Source organism: Gavia stellata, chromosome 2 (assembly GCF_030936135.1).
Source record: "Gavia stellata isolate bGavSte3 chromosome 2, bGavSte3.hap2, whole genome shotgun sequence".
Taxonomy (NCBI): domain Eukaryota; kingdom Metazoa; phylum Chordata; class Aves; order Gaviiformes; family Gaviidae; genus Gavia; species Gavia stellata.
The window spans coordinates 15,701,482-15,718,090 of record NC_082595.1 but is presented as its reverse complement, the minus strand read 5'-3'; the positions used below and the strand labels follow the sequence as shown (position 1 = coordinate 15,718,090).

General features: G+C 42.2%; 1 protein-coding gene across 2 annotated transcripts in view; it reads right to left on the bottom strand.

Annotated features, from left to right (window-relative positions):
- EPAS1 (endothelial PAS domain protein 1) overlaps positions 1-16,609 on the bottom strand; it is a 79,885-nt gene that overhangs the window by 36,400 nt on the left and 26,876 nt on the right. The window contains exon 1 of one of the 2 annotated variants that reach the window (XM_059829914.1): positions 2,629-2,684. The exons of the other annotated variant lie outside the window; for it this stretch is intronic. Within the exon in view, the coding sequence (XP_059685897.1) occupies positions 2,629-2,684 (56 nt within the window). Of the gene's footprint in view, positions 1-2,628; positions 2,685-16,609 lie in introns of those variants that run through there. 2 annotated transcript variants of the gene reach the window in all.

The window sequence follows — 16,609 nt, the reverse complement described above, 5'->3', positions numbered from 1 at the left end:
ACAGTTTTCACATTAGAACCAACTCGGGCAAAACAGGATCCAGTCGCTCCTTGTTTGAATACGAAACTTTGGGAATCAAGGCCAAAGCCGTGTCGCAATGCATGCGGTAAAAACGGGTTGTATAAGACAGGGTCTCTCATGACGCCACTCCGGCCACAAAGAAAAATATTTAGTTTTGCTAACCTCTGTAAATATAATTTGAAGTGTGGCTAATAAGACAAGCTGGTTTCATTAACCATGGGTTGCTCTCAAGGTTTCTAATAACTAATGCTATGAGCAGAGAATGATTTTTTTTTCTCTGTACTGCAGATGCTTTCCCTCAACGCTGCTCGGTTTCTATGCAGAGAGACATTGTCATCCATTACACACCGCACAGAGCTTTCTCACATCAGAAAACAAGGTGAGGAATCAGCTTGCCTGATTGCTTTCAGAAGACTTTCCTGCTCACCCATTATCATTTTGAATAAACAAACAATTTGCTTGTTAAGCATTTCCCTCGGTGGCTTCCTGCACCTCAGTTTTCCTCCCCTCTTCCCCTCACTCGCACACCCGCACCTTGCGCTGTTATTGTGGCCAGCCCGCCCTAAGCACAGGGAGGCCCAGAACACCCCCATGCCGCTTGCCCCACACAGCTCCCCCCCACAGCAGACATCTACGCTTGCTTGCTCTTCCTCCCAGGGACACTCCTCTCAAAGACAGTCATTCTGTGCTTACTCGTCCTGGTTGCAAAAGCCTCCAAAAATTGCAGTCGAGGGACAGAATTCTGCAAAAAGCAGTATTTTCACGGTTTCCATGTGCAGGCGGCAGGCCACTAACTCTCTCTGCAGTTACCCCCATTTTATGCGTGGCATTAGCATTTTACCCCGGGGCAAGGCTGGACTGCCCACAGCCAGAGAGTGAAAATGTAACTACGCTACAATCTGTCTGTTTGAAGGCCAGGGAGAAAGGCTGACGCGGAAACCTCTTCACACATCATTAGGGCAATAGAGAAAAGGCCCAGACTCTAGCTAATTTATGAATCATTCCCTCCCAGCGCATAAACCACCCACTTACGTGGCAAAAAAAGAGCACATGCGTGCGTCACTGCTTGGAGAAAGTGACGCAAGCAGAAGCAGAAACCTCACTCACCCGAACCTCTGTCAGATTTTTAAAAATGCAGAGGGAGAAAGAGGAAAAAGCCACCCCAAATCAATCCACCCATACGCTGGTGCAAGGCCCAGAGCTGCTGCAAGAGAAGCCTCCTGGGAGCTTCCCGACGCTCGTTCCTTCAGCAGTCCCGGGATCCGTCAGGATAAGGCCTCGCTTGGCCGCACACGCACCCTCACATTGCAAGCGCAGCCTGACCGTTCCTGATAAAACGACAAGAAAGGAATGGAGAAGCTCAAATCTCCGCTGGAAACAGGGTGACAGACCTCTGGAATGGGCCTGGAGACTCCACTCAGGACTCGGCTATGCCAAGGGTGGTTGGGAGGCTTGAGAAGCAAAAGGAAGGTGCTGCTTCCCAGCAAGGACTCTCCCAGGGATGAGAGACGATGCTCTGGGACCACAGCGCTTACATGCGCACAAACCGTAGGGAATGGAAGAGTTAAGGCGGCGCAGGCAGTTCCCTGAGGAACACAAGTATGGCACTGTACCCCCAGGATGGCTGTTTACATCATTTCCCACTCCCTCCTAGCTGTGTTTAGTTTGCGCTCTGAAAATAGAATTTACAGACCAACACGTGTGAGCAAAGATGACAAATAACTGCCACGTATTTGCCCTTTCAGGTGAAGCTCCTGAATTTTCAGGAGCAAAAGCTCTCCATGCTTCTCCCAAGAACCCAAACAAACTGGTCCCAGGGTTACACCCACGCACGGAAACAGAGCGTGCGATCCCAACCACCGGAAGCATCCGAAGGGATGAAGCATTCCCTGCACAGATCCCGGGAGCCAGATTCCTATCACCTTGCTCATCTCTGTCAGCCCCTTGCGACACAGCTTCATTGAAATCCGCGGGAATGCCTGCAGACAAAGGTCTTGCTCGTTCGGGGTGAAGATCATAATCTGGCTTTCCGAAGCCTCTCCTACTGCAGGACTAGAAACTCCAGGCACGGCAACTTATTGGCAAAACCTGAAGCCTCACGTAACCGATCTGGCTTAAATAACCTTGCAGAACTATCGTGTCAGTTTAGGGATTGTCTTCCGGGCGCTCACTGCTGTGACAGCTCCAGGCTCCGGCAGCGGGAGAAATGGTGGGGCAACCAGCAAGGGCTGGGGGCTTTACTGCTGCCACTGCCCTGCCCAGGCACCCGCAGAAGGTACCTGCGACCCAGACACAGCAGGGATCAGCCCCACAGACACTGGGGCAAACAGATCACCCTCCGCACAGGAGCTTACGCACAGGCATAACGGCATTACTCGCTGGTCTGAAGTATGGTTAGGTACCCACAAAACCCTCCTCAGCTCAGCAGACAAGGACTAATCTGAGGTTTCGGTCCCATTTCCACTGACTGTGACTGTACTCGCTCTCTGCAGTCTCAATCCTACCAGTACTTCATCTCTACCAACAATCCCTGCCCACCACCTCCACTCACGCATCTCCCTGGTCCTTCCCACACACGGTTAGCCCCTCAAAGCCCTTGGTACCCACTCAGCTGACGGCGCCGGGTGGTCAGCTTCAGCGATCCTCCCTTCTGCCAAGGACATCAGTGGCCTCCTTTAAGCTGACAGAGGGGACTTGCCAAGATAGCAATCTTCCGCTCAGGGTTTCGCTGCTCACGAGTCCATGTGGGTCGATACTTTGGTTGCGTACGCACAGTTGCTTGTTTAAGACTAGGCAGCACAGTAATTGCACTGAATTGCACTCCCACCTTGTAGGTCCAGATGACAGAAGCTTTTAGAGAAATTGTAATCCGCACCTTGCATAAAAATCTTGTATGTAACCTGGCAGCCTTCACTTGTACATGCACACTGTGTGACACATTCGTACAACGCTTTGAAATACATAGTTCAGATTGACTCGCTTGAGTTTACTTCATGATTTTGGTGACCCTTGGACTTTGCTTCAAACTGCCATGTATGCAAGCTAGTAAAACAACAAGCATATTACTTTATATCCAATGGCTGGTTATTAAATGTTTCTAGCTCCAGCACTTTAAAGGTCAAGAATCCACAGTTAAGCAAGCTGTCACATGAAATTTCTATAGTAAATGCTTATTTTGAACGGTTTCGAGTTAAAGCTTCAAATGCGAACTTGCAGAACAAGAAAAATACATTCTAAGGATGCAAAGATAAGAAAATATTTTACAGTACAGATAAATGAAAAAAATTATCAGATGCTTCGCAGAAAAAAGATTTTCCAATTCAAACCAGTAAAAACTAGGTAAAAATATTTTAACATGCAGTACTATCTTAGATAACAACAAAGATTTATTTCAAACTAGCAAATCCATTTTTTACTGTGTGTTTATATTTTGCTTTACCTTCTGCTCAGCAAATCCCTAGATGATTTGAACCACGATAATATCTAAAAAGGAGTTTCCCTGACTGTGAGGCACTCCATAGCTATCTCAGAACCACACCACTTGACAGCCCCAGAGGTGTGCTTGCACAGACACCAAGCAGCCAGCAGTCATGCTTACTTAGCCTTAAAATTCCTTTAAAAAGTATTTGTAACCATTCTACCTGACAAGCAGTTTATTCTGGATGGCATGCTGTGCTTTTGAAAGCCCCCTCCGTTAAAGTAATAAAAGTGGCCACCAGTAAATAAAAAGTGCTACAAACAGCAATTTACTCGCTCACCAGGAACTCAGGCCAAACTATGAAACCTGTGAATGAAACCCATACACAGTGCCATACAGGTCCCTCCTTATACCTCTTTCCAGTGAAAATAATTATTTCTAAAGTTTGAGAAGACACCAGATGCCCAGGTTTGGCACACCAGGCAAGAGCAATAGGAAGGGAAAGCATGCAGTTATTCTTGGACAGAGGGGGGAAAAAAAAAAAAAAGGCTGGAAAATATGTGGGGCGCTCATGGCGGTCAAGTGCTAAAGCAGCATTGCTGTACATTGGGATGTGGTACCCAGTACACAGACAAAACAAGTATGAGCGACGCCAAAATGGGGAATTAGTTAATAGAGGAAATGAGAGCTCGAAGGTAACAAGAAAAGCTACTGACAGACAGGGCTATTACAAAAATAAGGAAATGAAATACCTTCCACCCTTCCTTTAGAGCTGCTCTAACTTAAGAGTAACTCACCACCAACTCCTTGGTTTGACTGGGAGATTTCTGGTGTTTCTGTACGTACCCATTAAATAAAAAATCACTGCTAGTTCAGTAAAGCTTGGCACCTACTGTTGTATCAATATGAGATGCAATTCTTTCCTCCAAGTTTAAAATGAAAGGCTAGATGAGAGTCAGGAAAATGAGACATATGAGTGTCTCTGGGACAGACGAGTTCATGTTAAGGGCAAAGAACTCATTTCCATTCTCATTAGGCCTTTTCAAACGATCCTTGGCACAACATAGGGGACTTGGCTAGTACGATTAGAGTATCAAGAGATGAGGTCTCAGTGAATACCAAACTTTTGGTGTCTTTGAGCATATTTATGACTCACTAAGTCCATGTCACCCTAGGACCACTACAGCTGTCAGCAACACAGCCAGGAATATGTTTTCTTCAATGGGGAACACATCAGCTCTTTAGACAGGATAAATTCCATATGAACTTTAAACCCACATGTAAGACTGCAACTTCTCCAAAGTCTGAAGCTCTGATGATATCTTTAGTCTTAATAATGAAGCTGTACTAGATTTGTATTTTATTTATCTTCATGAACGGTCCTGGTGTTTATTTCTGAAAAAAAGGTGGTGCTGAGACAAAAAGCATTACACCTATACAGTTTTAAAATGCTTATACCACTAGCATCTTTTTTATACTGCTAGCTGCATTTAATGCAGCTGCTAAAAGAAAAACACTTTGCACCTGCAATTTAAAGTATCATTGTGAATACTGAAGTTGTCACAGCAACTAAATAGTACTTTGGGAGTTCAGTGTTGAAAACCTTAGTGAGGCTGCAGGACCACTTACTTTTTTTTTAAAGCATTTAGGTTCACAACATGTTACCAGAGTCTGATAAATTTAATCACGGTAAGCAAAACAACGTCTGCAGGATTTATGTTCTACCATTTTTTCTCTAGTTTTACGAGTACCTTGAACCAGAAAGATAAGTATTACGATTTCAGCAGCCATTAATCTGGTCCTGGATTATTTTACAATGCTGTGAGTGCAGCCCATCCTGCAGTTACCACACCAGCACGAGCCTGGTACCTCGGAGGATGTGCTGAACGTGTTGCTCACGGGGGAAGGCACAGCCCGTGGAACCGTGCCAGACCCATGCCATGCAGAGAAGATGCCAAGCTGCTGTGGTGTTTGATCAGCATTGCCTTTTTGCCTTTTCTACCCATTCCCTGGATTAGGGCTTGATGGCAGAGAGACTTTTCTTGTGGCTTAGTTTTCAGGCAGAGCAGTTTCCTGCTCCCAAGTTACTCTGTGCTCAGCAAGGCCTAGTGCCTGTCACAGAAAGGGTCAGGACAGCTCTGGATCACCCGTGTAAAGCTGCTGCAGCCCAAACTTAAAACAGATCAGTGAAACACCACCTCCACCTTCTGAAATAATAAGGAAATTTGGAGAGAAACAAGCAGCCCAGCACACGGTCAAATCTCAATCAGAGGAGCACAAAGTCATCTAAACTCAGTCTTCCCTCCCGAGACTGAGTTTTGCACTGCTCTGCTCCATCAAGATACGGGATCATGGATTCCTTCCCTGTGGCAATCAATGATACCAGCGAAGATATGGCAAGCTTCAGATATAACCTGCAGACTGAAAAAGTCCACCACCAAACCCACTAAACAATGCTACAGAAAGGACTGTTTCAACGTTGGCAAAACTGAACTTGCTTTCAAATCATCAAATTTGGGGGGGATGATAATGTACCACTCTGCTTTTCTCCATAGTTTCCACTTATATATTCACAAGTCCCTGCAGCACATCTAGAGCTGGAATTGCACCGCAGCAGCTGGGATAAGGTTATGACAATGCACAACCTGAGATGTCTATCAATGATTTGTGTTCGAGAGATTACAGATCCTTATCTTGTGGCATCACTCGTAGTAATCAGTCAATTTTGACAGCTAATCTAGAGGTCCATACATATTGTTGCTCAGAAGCTCAGCAGGTATTGCTAAGATCTGTTTTCAGATAACCCAACTATTTACCCACTCTAAAAAACACATACCAAAGGATGTGTTTTATCTTTTCACCAGCGGGTTAAAGCTAAAGGTGAACAAAGTGCAATTCTCAGGCCGGGCAGGCCCCCAGAAGTTAAACTCAAAACCAGCCTCATTTTTCAGATGGGGCACTGACCACATCCCAGCCCATACTAAACCATAACCAGTATTATTTATCAAGATGGTGCAACTGCAGGTAAACGAGGACAATTTTTCAATTAAGCTTTATTTCAAGCCTAAGGGACAAACATTGCTATCACATGACTTTACTATCAGTGGTATGCATACCTACCCTTCAGTCTCAAACCCACTCAACCGTAAACAGTTGACAGAGTCACGCCGAAAATTGTTGACAAATACCAAGTTTTACGATCTAATCCTGTGTTACACCTTGAGCAATACCCACCAACATTTGCATGAAAACCCTGGCTCTTCAGCAGGCTCAGACCAATATCCCACAACATTTTATTTCATCGTGCTGGCACATTTGCTGACAGGTTCACACAAGGGGCCTTTGTGGGTAGGAACAATGAGAGAGGCGCACAGAGCACAGGAAAATGGGTGGTGACCACCAAGGGCTGGAAAAAAGTCTCTTTGAAAGGAAGGTCTTTGAAAACATTCATCACACCCCACCCAGCTATTTTCACTACAATATTTCAGTACATAAAAACAACACAGGGAAAATAAACAGCCCACCCTTCAATATGTTGTAGGTTCTCCAACCCCTGAAAAGAGATTAGCAAGCCATAAAGACGCAGAAACCTTCACTGAACAGAGCCCTGTAAAAGGTCTGCAAGCATCCACCGAAACCTCTCCCACCACCTTTCTTCTCTCATGCATCTCCATCTCTGTAAGCTGACTCAATCAGACATCTTTATTTCCAGAGTAAAGTAATCAAAATTTAAAACTGCATTGGCTGGTAAATAAACAATAGTGACCATTTATAGGGACCATAAAGGAAATATATTGCCACAATTTAAAAAATTGCTATATAAGTGAACAGCCCTCCACAATGCATTTCAGCTATGATTTTTTTTTTTTGTTGCTGATTCTGCCAATTAAAACAGCAGCTAGAACTAACAAAATATTTAAGATAAAACAGCTGCAAGACAGAAAAGGATCAATAAAGCCAATCCGTAATGAAATGGGTCTCTGAAATCAGCAGATAGCCCAAGACTATAGGCCAGTCTTTGAAGGTATGGAAGCCATGCTCTCACACAGGCTTGTCTCCGTTGCAGTCAGCGAGGTTACCAGCAAAGATGGAGCAGGTAAACCCCTCAGCTTTGGGAACGCAAAAAGAGCTCCTCCTTCTCCTAAGGCTTTGGGCTGCTCTGTGATGATGCTCTCTACAGCACCCTTACTTCCAAGTTCAGTACATAAAGACAGCAGAGCATCTACAAAGGAAATTCACCCACTTCGTGACGCTTTGTTTCAAGCGCAGGGTCTGTGTTGGATGCTCTAAAGACTGCAGTGGTGGCACACACCAGCTCGAAGTGAAAATATTTTCTCTTCTTTAGAGAACGCTTGAAACAGTCATTAAAATTACTTTGCACCATTGCCTGTTAATAAGCCATGCCTTATCCTTCCAAAGTGTCTAATCTTGTAACAATAAAATTAAGAAAACAGCTCTTGCAATAAAATCTTTATGAAATAATGCCGACTCTTCTTTACTTTTTGGACCTTAATCATTTTAATGTGTGCTTGGTTATGGTGGAAGTTAACAGTTTCTCCCTCTCTGTGTCTTGGCAACTTGTAGCCATTCACAGTAAGAAGATGGATGTCCAGAAAGACAGATTAAACAGCCATTTCTTTGGCAAGCAGGGAATAATAATTCTTGAGAATAACAATACAGATGCTCTAAATTTTGATCATTCCATGTAACACAGTTTCCTCCACTTCCTGCAACAACGATCAAGTGCAGATCCTGAGAGCCAGGCCACATTTTTTGCCCTCTGGGGTGTGAGTTTTGTCTGTACAAACATCCTGGGACACAGCTCATTCTTAGCTCCTGCTTTCTTTTCAGGGGGGCTGCTATTTTATACAGTAGCTCTTTAATTGTCTGTCTCCTCTAATTAAGTCATTAGGTAAACTGGAATAGTGATAACTTTGCATACTGTAATTTTGATCTCTCATTAGTATTCAAGTCTGTCACTAGTTTAAATTGATAAAAATTGAAGATTACTAGCTTGAGCTGGGTAGGCTGTATTCTCCTCTTACTACAAGGGAAAAGGATTGAACCAAAGCATCAGGCTACTTCAGCTACCTGGCCAGAAAACCAGCAGTCACTTCAGCGAAGTTGGGCAGTTCTTCTAATTTACAGATAAAATCAGAGGCTGGAGTGATGTAACTTGGGGACAATCAGTGCCTTCTCTGTCCCCCCCTTCATCCCCCCGTTCAGCTCCTGGCAAAGACTCCTTTGGCTGCTGGCAAAGCCCTGAGGAGCCCTCTCACTGCTGACCTGCCTCTCAGCACCCACCTTTGCGGCAGAAGCCAGAGGGATGTAGAAACTCTAGTACTTAAGGAGGAAACAATTGTGGCCTCTCCACACTCAACTGCAGTATTTCAAATATTTTAAAAATTAAGGCTTGGTTCTGTCGGGAAACGGCCGCTAGCCCTCCTGACGCATTGCCCTGAATAATTGCTTGCTAAACACATACTTTCAAAGGGAACTGATATAAGGGCAGTCTCTGTTGTAATACCACGTGAATAACTGGATGCAGTCTTTCTCTTTTGGCGTTTCTTGCTTTGTTTCATTTCCTACTACTGCCTACTAACTCCTTAAACTTCTGTGTATCTACAATCAAAGGATGGTTACTCTAGACAAGAATAAAAGATGATGATAAATGGGAAGCAGCAAAACTGGCAAGCATTCAGTGTGTATACAAAGGCAAGTTCACATGGCCGCATTTCTCTGTATTTTCTGGTTTTTACTTGAGAACTATGAATTAACACATCAGTGTTTTGCTGTTATTCCTGCTGGAGCTTTTATTCTTCTAAAAGTTAAGCAAACGAGGCACATATACATATATTGGGCCTGATTCTCATCTCCATCACAGTCCCATCACCCCAAGAGGGCAGGAGGTAGAAGCCCAAGAACAGTAATAAATTCTATTTATGACAAAAGTAAGGTAGGTAAAGGTACATAAAACTCCCTTCCTTCCAGAAAAGAAGCTAGATTTTTTTTTTTGTTTAATTTGATATAATTCACAAGTGTCTACTTACTATTAAGCTCCCTTGCATTCTCTTAGTAAGAGACACATTACAACCAGGCAGGTCTTGGACATCTGTCAGAACTTTGCATCTGTTGGGGTGTGTTACCTTGACAGTTCATTATTTTGATTCTAACTGTATAGCAGTCAAATTTCTAATAAGAAAGCCCAAGATATGCATGCTGAAATGCATGCAACTGTATCAGTACACGCATAAGGGGTCACAAGAGTTACCCAAAACAGATGGTACCTCCCAAGGCAGGGGGCAAAGATGCTCTCATTCATTTTGAGTTGAGTCTCAATAACTACCAGCAGCGTTTTGTAAACATACCTGGTGCCTCCTTACAACAGTTCTGGGAAAATGCAGTTTTTATTCTTCTTGGCCTTTCCTAAATTAAGTAACTTAATCAACTGAACTGAACGATTGTTCAAAAAATGACTGCTTTCTCAGAAAGAAAAGGAAAAAAAGAAGGAAAAAAAAGAAAAGAAGCTGCACTCACTGCCAAAACTGATGATTTTCTTATTAGAACACACAACTAGGATGGTACAGAGGCCAAAGATGAGGTACTCTGAGAAACAGTCATACCACAACTCTACTCCAAATGCTAGTGCAGAAGAGGGATGAGGCAGGTGCAGAGTGTACTCAACATGTACTCATGTTGATACAAGCTGAATCCAAAAGGTAACATTGCTTCTTGCGTTAATGTACTCTTTTGAATTGTATTTGTATGCCAATATGGTTAGCTACATTTGTAAAAAACATGCTGCTATGGCCAAGAGTAGTTCTAAAAAGATTTTTATCCCTTCACAGACAGAAGGAAAAAAAAAAAAAAGATTAAGTCCTTTCATACAGACTAAAGAACATAAATATTCAACTCTTTTACTGGAACAGCCCTATGCTGCTGTGAAATACATGAAAGACTAAGAAACCTTTATAACGCAATGCATATGGAAAAGGAAAACAACAATAATAATTAAAGAGCAAGGCATAGCACACCTAATGGAGTCAATTTAAATTGTACAAATATAATTTAAGCCTGATTTAACATAGTTTTTAGTCAATGGCACATTTCTAAAATTAACAAGCCTTAGAGGAATACACTTTATTGTACATCCTATTCTTTTTATTCTCAATTTTTAAAACAAATCTTATTCATGACTATATGTAACAATCACCAATATCAACTTCTCCCCCTCATTCTTGTTATCATTTCCTCATACATGTAATGGACTTCCACCAATTTCTGTTGACCCTCCCACTAGTCTTTCGAAGAAAAGAAAACATTGGAAAAAAATCTCAGAGGGCTCTAGCAGAACAATAGCCTTTAGCAGAACAAACCCACATGGGTGAATATTTCAACCACAGTTTCTCCACTTAGAGGGGTCCACTATCTCAGATCATTGACTAAGAATCAAATAAGTGATTTTCATCAATGATACTAAATAAAACTTAATTACCTACCGATAAATGTTTACCACAGCTGAGAAGAGGTTGTTTAGCTTTAAACAACAAAAGCTGGAAAAAACCCTTCTGAAAGCACAGTGGGTAAAACTGACCCACAGTGTGACAAGAAATAGGAAAGTCCACGGATCTACCGTATTTTCAATTAAGCTTCAAATCGGAGTGGAGCTGGGTGGAGGCCCATGCTTCTGCAAATGCAGGGATTTTATTCACTATGATTATAGCATGTTTTATTATTATTAAAATCCTGAAGGAAGACATGTTTCCCCAAAGCTCTTGCTTACTAACAGCTCTGGGAGAAGGATGAATGACAGCATCAAACCTCATCAGCCCAGAAAGGAAGAAGAATGCCAACAACTTGTCTAACCTGTAGATCAGAGGTTGCAGGATTCGCTTGAATTAATACAGTTTGAATCTGAGCATGTCTTTAAAAGAACAATCTGGTCAACTTAAGCAACTTTCAGGGATGGAGAACCAACCCACTGTAACATTTAGTTAGGTTGCTCTACTGGTCAGTCACCTTCACTATCAAAATATTTGCACAGATTTTATTTTCCCTCTGTATGAATTAATTTCTTACTGCCTATTTTTATAGGTCTGAAGATATTTTTGGCACATAGGTGTGCCAACCCAATACCACTTGACTTTCAGCCTCTGTTTTACATGCTGAAAAATCTCCTAACCAGCAGGTCTTGCATCACTGATATGTTCTGTGCAGAAACATGGTGCAAATTCAAAACAAACATTTATCATGCGAAAACTTCAGGCTGAGTAGGAAAGAATGCAGAATTACAAACTGGAGTCTGGCCAGAGGGGAGAGGAAAGACAGAGAAACAAGCAAGATAAGCTATGGAGTTTGGGGAGAAAAAAACCCCCACACAGAAACACCCTCACACCCCCGGCTCAGTTCCCAGAAAATACGGTGTTTGTGTCTACTCTGGTGAATGCTATTTCTCCTTCTACATTATGTATGTACCAGCCACAGCAAATCATTACTTAGGTGCTTTTTAGAATTACAGTGTTCACTAGTATTCATCTTCACACAGCTTTACGTGGCATGAAGGTTTCTACGGACAAGTTGGTCTAGACACTACAAACTGAAGGGTGGCTACAGGCAGCGGCTGCAAAGCCTGTTGCTGTGTGACCTCTCCCCAGTGTTCCATGGGAAGGACCGAATACCATGGAGCATATACCCTCTGCTTTAGGGTTGACTCAAACCAGCTTTGCACAGCCAGTCTCAAAACATGTCTTTCCCATGTTTTTGAGAGCTGCAGCTATTTAAATGATCACCTTGAAATGTTAAACTCCTCACTTCCTCATTTCAGCATTAAAACCAAAACATCAGCAAAATGACTGGGAAAGGTATCTTTGACGTGGGGAGCGGGTTGTCCCATGCCTGCCCCATCAGACCAACTCGGAGCAGGGATCCAGTATTAACACTCACCTCCACACACAGACAGGGAACCCAAGCACACGAAGGACAGCAAAAAACGTCTGAAACTCCATCTGAACAAAAGGCAAAGTCCCCTCTCCGCAAATCCTCCTCTAGGGGATCACATCATGCCTGTCCCCAGAAGCAATTCTCACCTCACCACATTAACTTAAATGGAGTTATCCTGACGTGCATGGATGGGAGATCAGAACACAGCTTTTCAAAATAAGTTTTATTTTATGTTCTCTTGCCTTGTGTAATGCCAATAAACAGGAAATACAGATTGTCCTGGGACACGTTCACATTCCTTACACCAGACCAGCTACTAGTAGGCAGTCACTTTTTTGCATGGGAAGGAACATCCAGATTTCCGTATGAGTTTTGTTACTTGGCTACCAGGAGAGGAGGATAAAGATTTTTAAAAAAAGAAAGTGGGTAGAAACAACAGTTTTGGGGGAAGTTTAAACAAAACAAGGAGTCTGTATGGAAAATGTAACTCTTTCTACAAGCCTATTACAAAAAGCAATGAAAATTTCACATAATTTCATAGGCCAAGAAAGAATGAATGTCTAGCTAGTTTATGATATAGAATTTTCAATGTCTCAATAAAATTGTACTTCCCTATAGAAAAAATAATAAAATTATTGAGGACTATTTGAAATGGATACCGCTTTAAGGAAAACAAGAAAGGCCATTTCACAGTCCTTCATTAAATGATGTTCTCTACCACAGAGGCCTGAAGCATGGAGAGAACTGGAAACCAGATTTTTATCAAACCATCTCTGGAGGAAGTAGATAACACAATTCAGAAAATGGGAGAAAGATTTGGGAGTGCCGTCAGCAGATTTAGGGAGAGGAAAGGGAAAGCAGACAACTGAAAAAAGAAATCCCATGGGTGTAGAAAGACTTCGAGAACTTGGAAAGTATTTCCAAGTGTAGACCTAGAATGAGATAAAGAGAGAAGTAGAGAACTTTTCACCCTAAGTGTCTTGCTTCACCCAGGGTAAAAGGTGCAAGTGTGGCTGAAATACAGGAACATCTGGACTCTGTTAAGTCCCAGTTATGCAAGCACTGATCATCTTAATTAACCAAGCTTTGAGAACGGTAGAAGGACAACGATTAATTCTGTTTAACTCCATGAATAACACTTTTAAGAACAAAAGGGCCCAGCCTGCCCAGTAGCTTCATCAGCCTGATGTATCAAGACTTAGTAGATCAGAAGTGGTCTTAAAGGAGGTGTCACTTCTTATCCCCACAAGGATACTGTAAAGAAGAGTTACTGCATAAAAACTTCATAGGAAGGATAAAAATACACCCTCTATTAAGCAGTACCTTCATATAAACACATAAAACTGTGCAGATACAACTCAGTCCTGAAAAAACTCTAGAATAAATCTTACATCAGGATCTCTTTTCTGTTAGCTCAAATATTTCTCCCTATGCTGCTGCCCACCAACTTGCACCGTCCTCACCCATGCCAAGCTCCCATGACTATTTGCTCACGGAGCCCCATGCTAACACTTGCACATTCAAGACAACCCCTAGCCCTTCTCAGAAAGGTACACGCTCTCCTGATGAGGACATCTCTCCCTTCAAGCAGCAACTATTTCATTTACTGAAAAGCCTTTTGCATGGTCTCTTCCACTTCTGGCCTGAATAAACTTCTTTTCGTGGCTGTCAATCCAAACAGCTCAGGTCTTACACGTTACCTCCGATCTGACTGCTCACCTAAACTGCCTAAAATGGCTAATTTTCTCGTGTGCTTCTATCTCCAACTACCACATTGCGGGCCAGGAGGTGCTGAGCATTTGCAACCTCCTCCCTAAAGACGGATGGAAAGTACAAGAGCTTGGTCTAAGACCAGCCATTCACAGGATGTAATTCTGCAGTACTGTGCATCTCCATTTGTATTTTACACCAAGTTTTCAGCACACACACCATTTTCCTAAAGCTCTCAATGTTTCATGCTCCTGTTTTCAGTAGTTTTGTGGTCTACCCATCTATTTCTCTCTATCATCAGGGAATAGGGGACCATTTTCTGCAGCAAAATTTTTTTGTCCAACATCCATTTGTACCTAAAAGATCACAAATACGTATGCAGACATGAAAAACAGCAGAGCTACCCCCATTTCTACTTGTACACTGGAGTTCACACTCTGGCTTTTGTCTCTAAATGAGCATCAGTTTTGCCACTCCATTTTGTTCTCTGACGTTTTTGTTAACCGGTATGTAAACACGGTGCCAACGCATCAGACTGCTTTGCTCTCCAGCTATGGTGATACAGCTTTGATGTCACTCATCGAAGTTTTACTTCACTGAAGTTGTTTGACACACCATGAACAGAATTAGCTTGTGCATCTCATCCTGCCTGTTAAAAGCCAGAGTACAGCTGTTACTGTACACCGGCAAGCAGACCTCTGCCACCATGGCTTCAGGTTATTGCCATAAATTTGGGTTTACATCAGTAAACTAACGTTTACATTTTCTTTCAATATGGCATTACTATTATTCCATTATATTGATATCTAATTATTATGCCACTAAATGCATCTTTGAAGGCAACTTTCACCTATCTGAACAGTATTGCAAAATAAGAACTTAATTATCTGTTCTGCTATAAACATATTTTTAACAGCACACTTTTTTTTTTTTCTAAACACTTTGAAGATGCAGAGGGAATAAAGCATGACACGCAGAATGGAAATAATACAGAAGCAAAGCTCAAACTATTATAACATTATAAATTTATAACAACAGCGTTCAGCTACAATAAATAATAAAGCACTTCAGAACAATACAGACCCATATCACTTACAAGATTAACACAAAGGTTTTTGTCAGATAAAAGTACTTTAGAAAGTTCATACATGCGATATCTTCTCCTATGTTACACATGAAAAATCAAGATATTAATGCGCAATAAAATATTAAAACAGTACTAGCTTTGACATTGTATAAGCCTGTGCCTATAAGGAACTGTCCGACGAGCAGCAGCAAGACTGTCTGCTGTAGCTGATACTCTGCACAGCCACACTCATGAAAAGAGTTTCCCCAGCTTTCAAGCCTTTGTCTTATTTTCTGGGGCAAGGAGAGGGAGTTCATGCGCCTTCCCAGATTGCCTGAACCAACAAGGCCCAGGCTTCCCAAGGATTACAGCCATTGCAGCCTCACAGCAAACCAGCAATTGGCAGCAATAGCTGGAGAAGGAGTGCTGGAGAAAGACAGTTTTTTTGAAGGATGGTCAGAGGCAAACCATTTAGGAATGTGAGAGGGTAACTGTCCTTGACATTTGCAACCTGGCAAGCGCTGTACAGCAATGTCCAGGCTGCAAACATAGAATAGTTCTAGGTACTCCAGCTCGAGTTTAGCAGTTGTTCCCTATTTAGTCATTCACAACTGAATGTCTTTAAATAAATACTTTTATGAACTACAAGTGTACCAATGAGGATGTCCAGCTCTTCTAAGAAACCAATCATCCTTCAAGTACCCTATGGCTAATGTTTTACTGTGGACGCTGGCTTCCCGTCATAAAAGTAATCTGAATTCCAGGCATTTAAAAAACGATGACTCAATTTGAAGAGAGATAATGCTGGTTTACAGGGAAATCATAAGATTTAAATGTTTATGCCTGTGTCTGTACATTTATATATGCACACATTAGAATCATTGTGCACACACACAAACACGCAGGGCTCCGGAGTCTTCCCATTTCTGAGTTTTTGTGAACAACTGGGACATGACTTCAAACTTCTCTATCTTAAAAGTAAAAAAAAAAAAAAAATTTAAAAAAAATTAGACAGACAAAAAGACAGACAGAAAGGAAAGTATGAGTCTCATCTAAATACGTGACTCCAAGAATTAAGGCTTTCACAGTAAATATCATATTACTTGTGGTAAGTTTACAAAAGTTACCAGCGCTGCAATGAGATAAACCATTTTCTCAGTTTTTGTCATTAGCAGATACATTCCTCAAGTTAGGATGGATAAAATTATACTGATAACAGCACTTCAAACTGTTTACATGCTTTGTCTTGGCCATATTTTAGCAGAGAAAAGAAAGGGAAAAAAATAGTATTTATCCCTCAGAAGGTCACCCCTGCCAGGATTTAGCATACCCATACTTTTATTGCTCTAAGCCTCTACTGAAAAGGCCCTCATCAGCATGGGAAGGGGGAGAAGACAATAAAAAAACAGAGGACAGAAGTAGGTCACAAGCGCTAGCAAACATTATCCATTTAA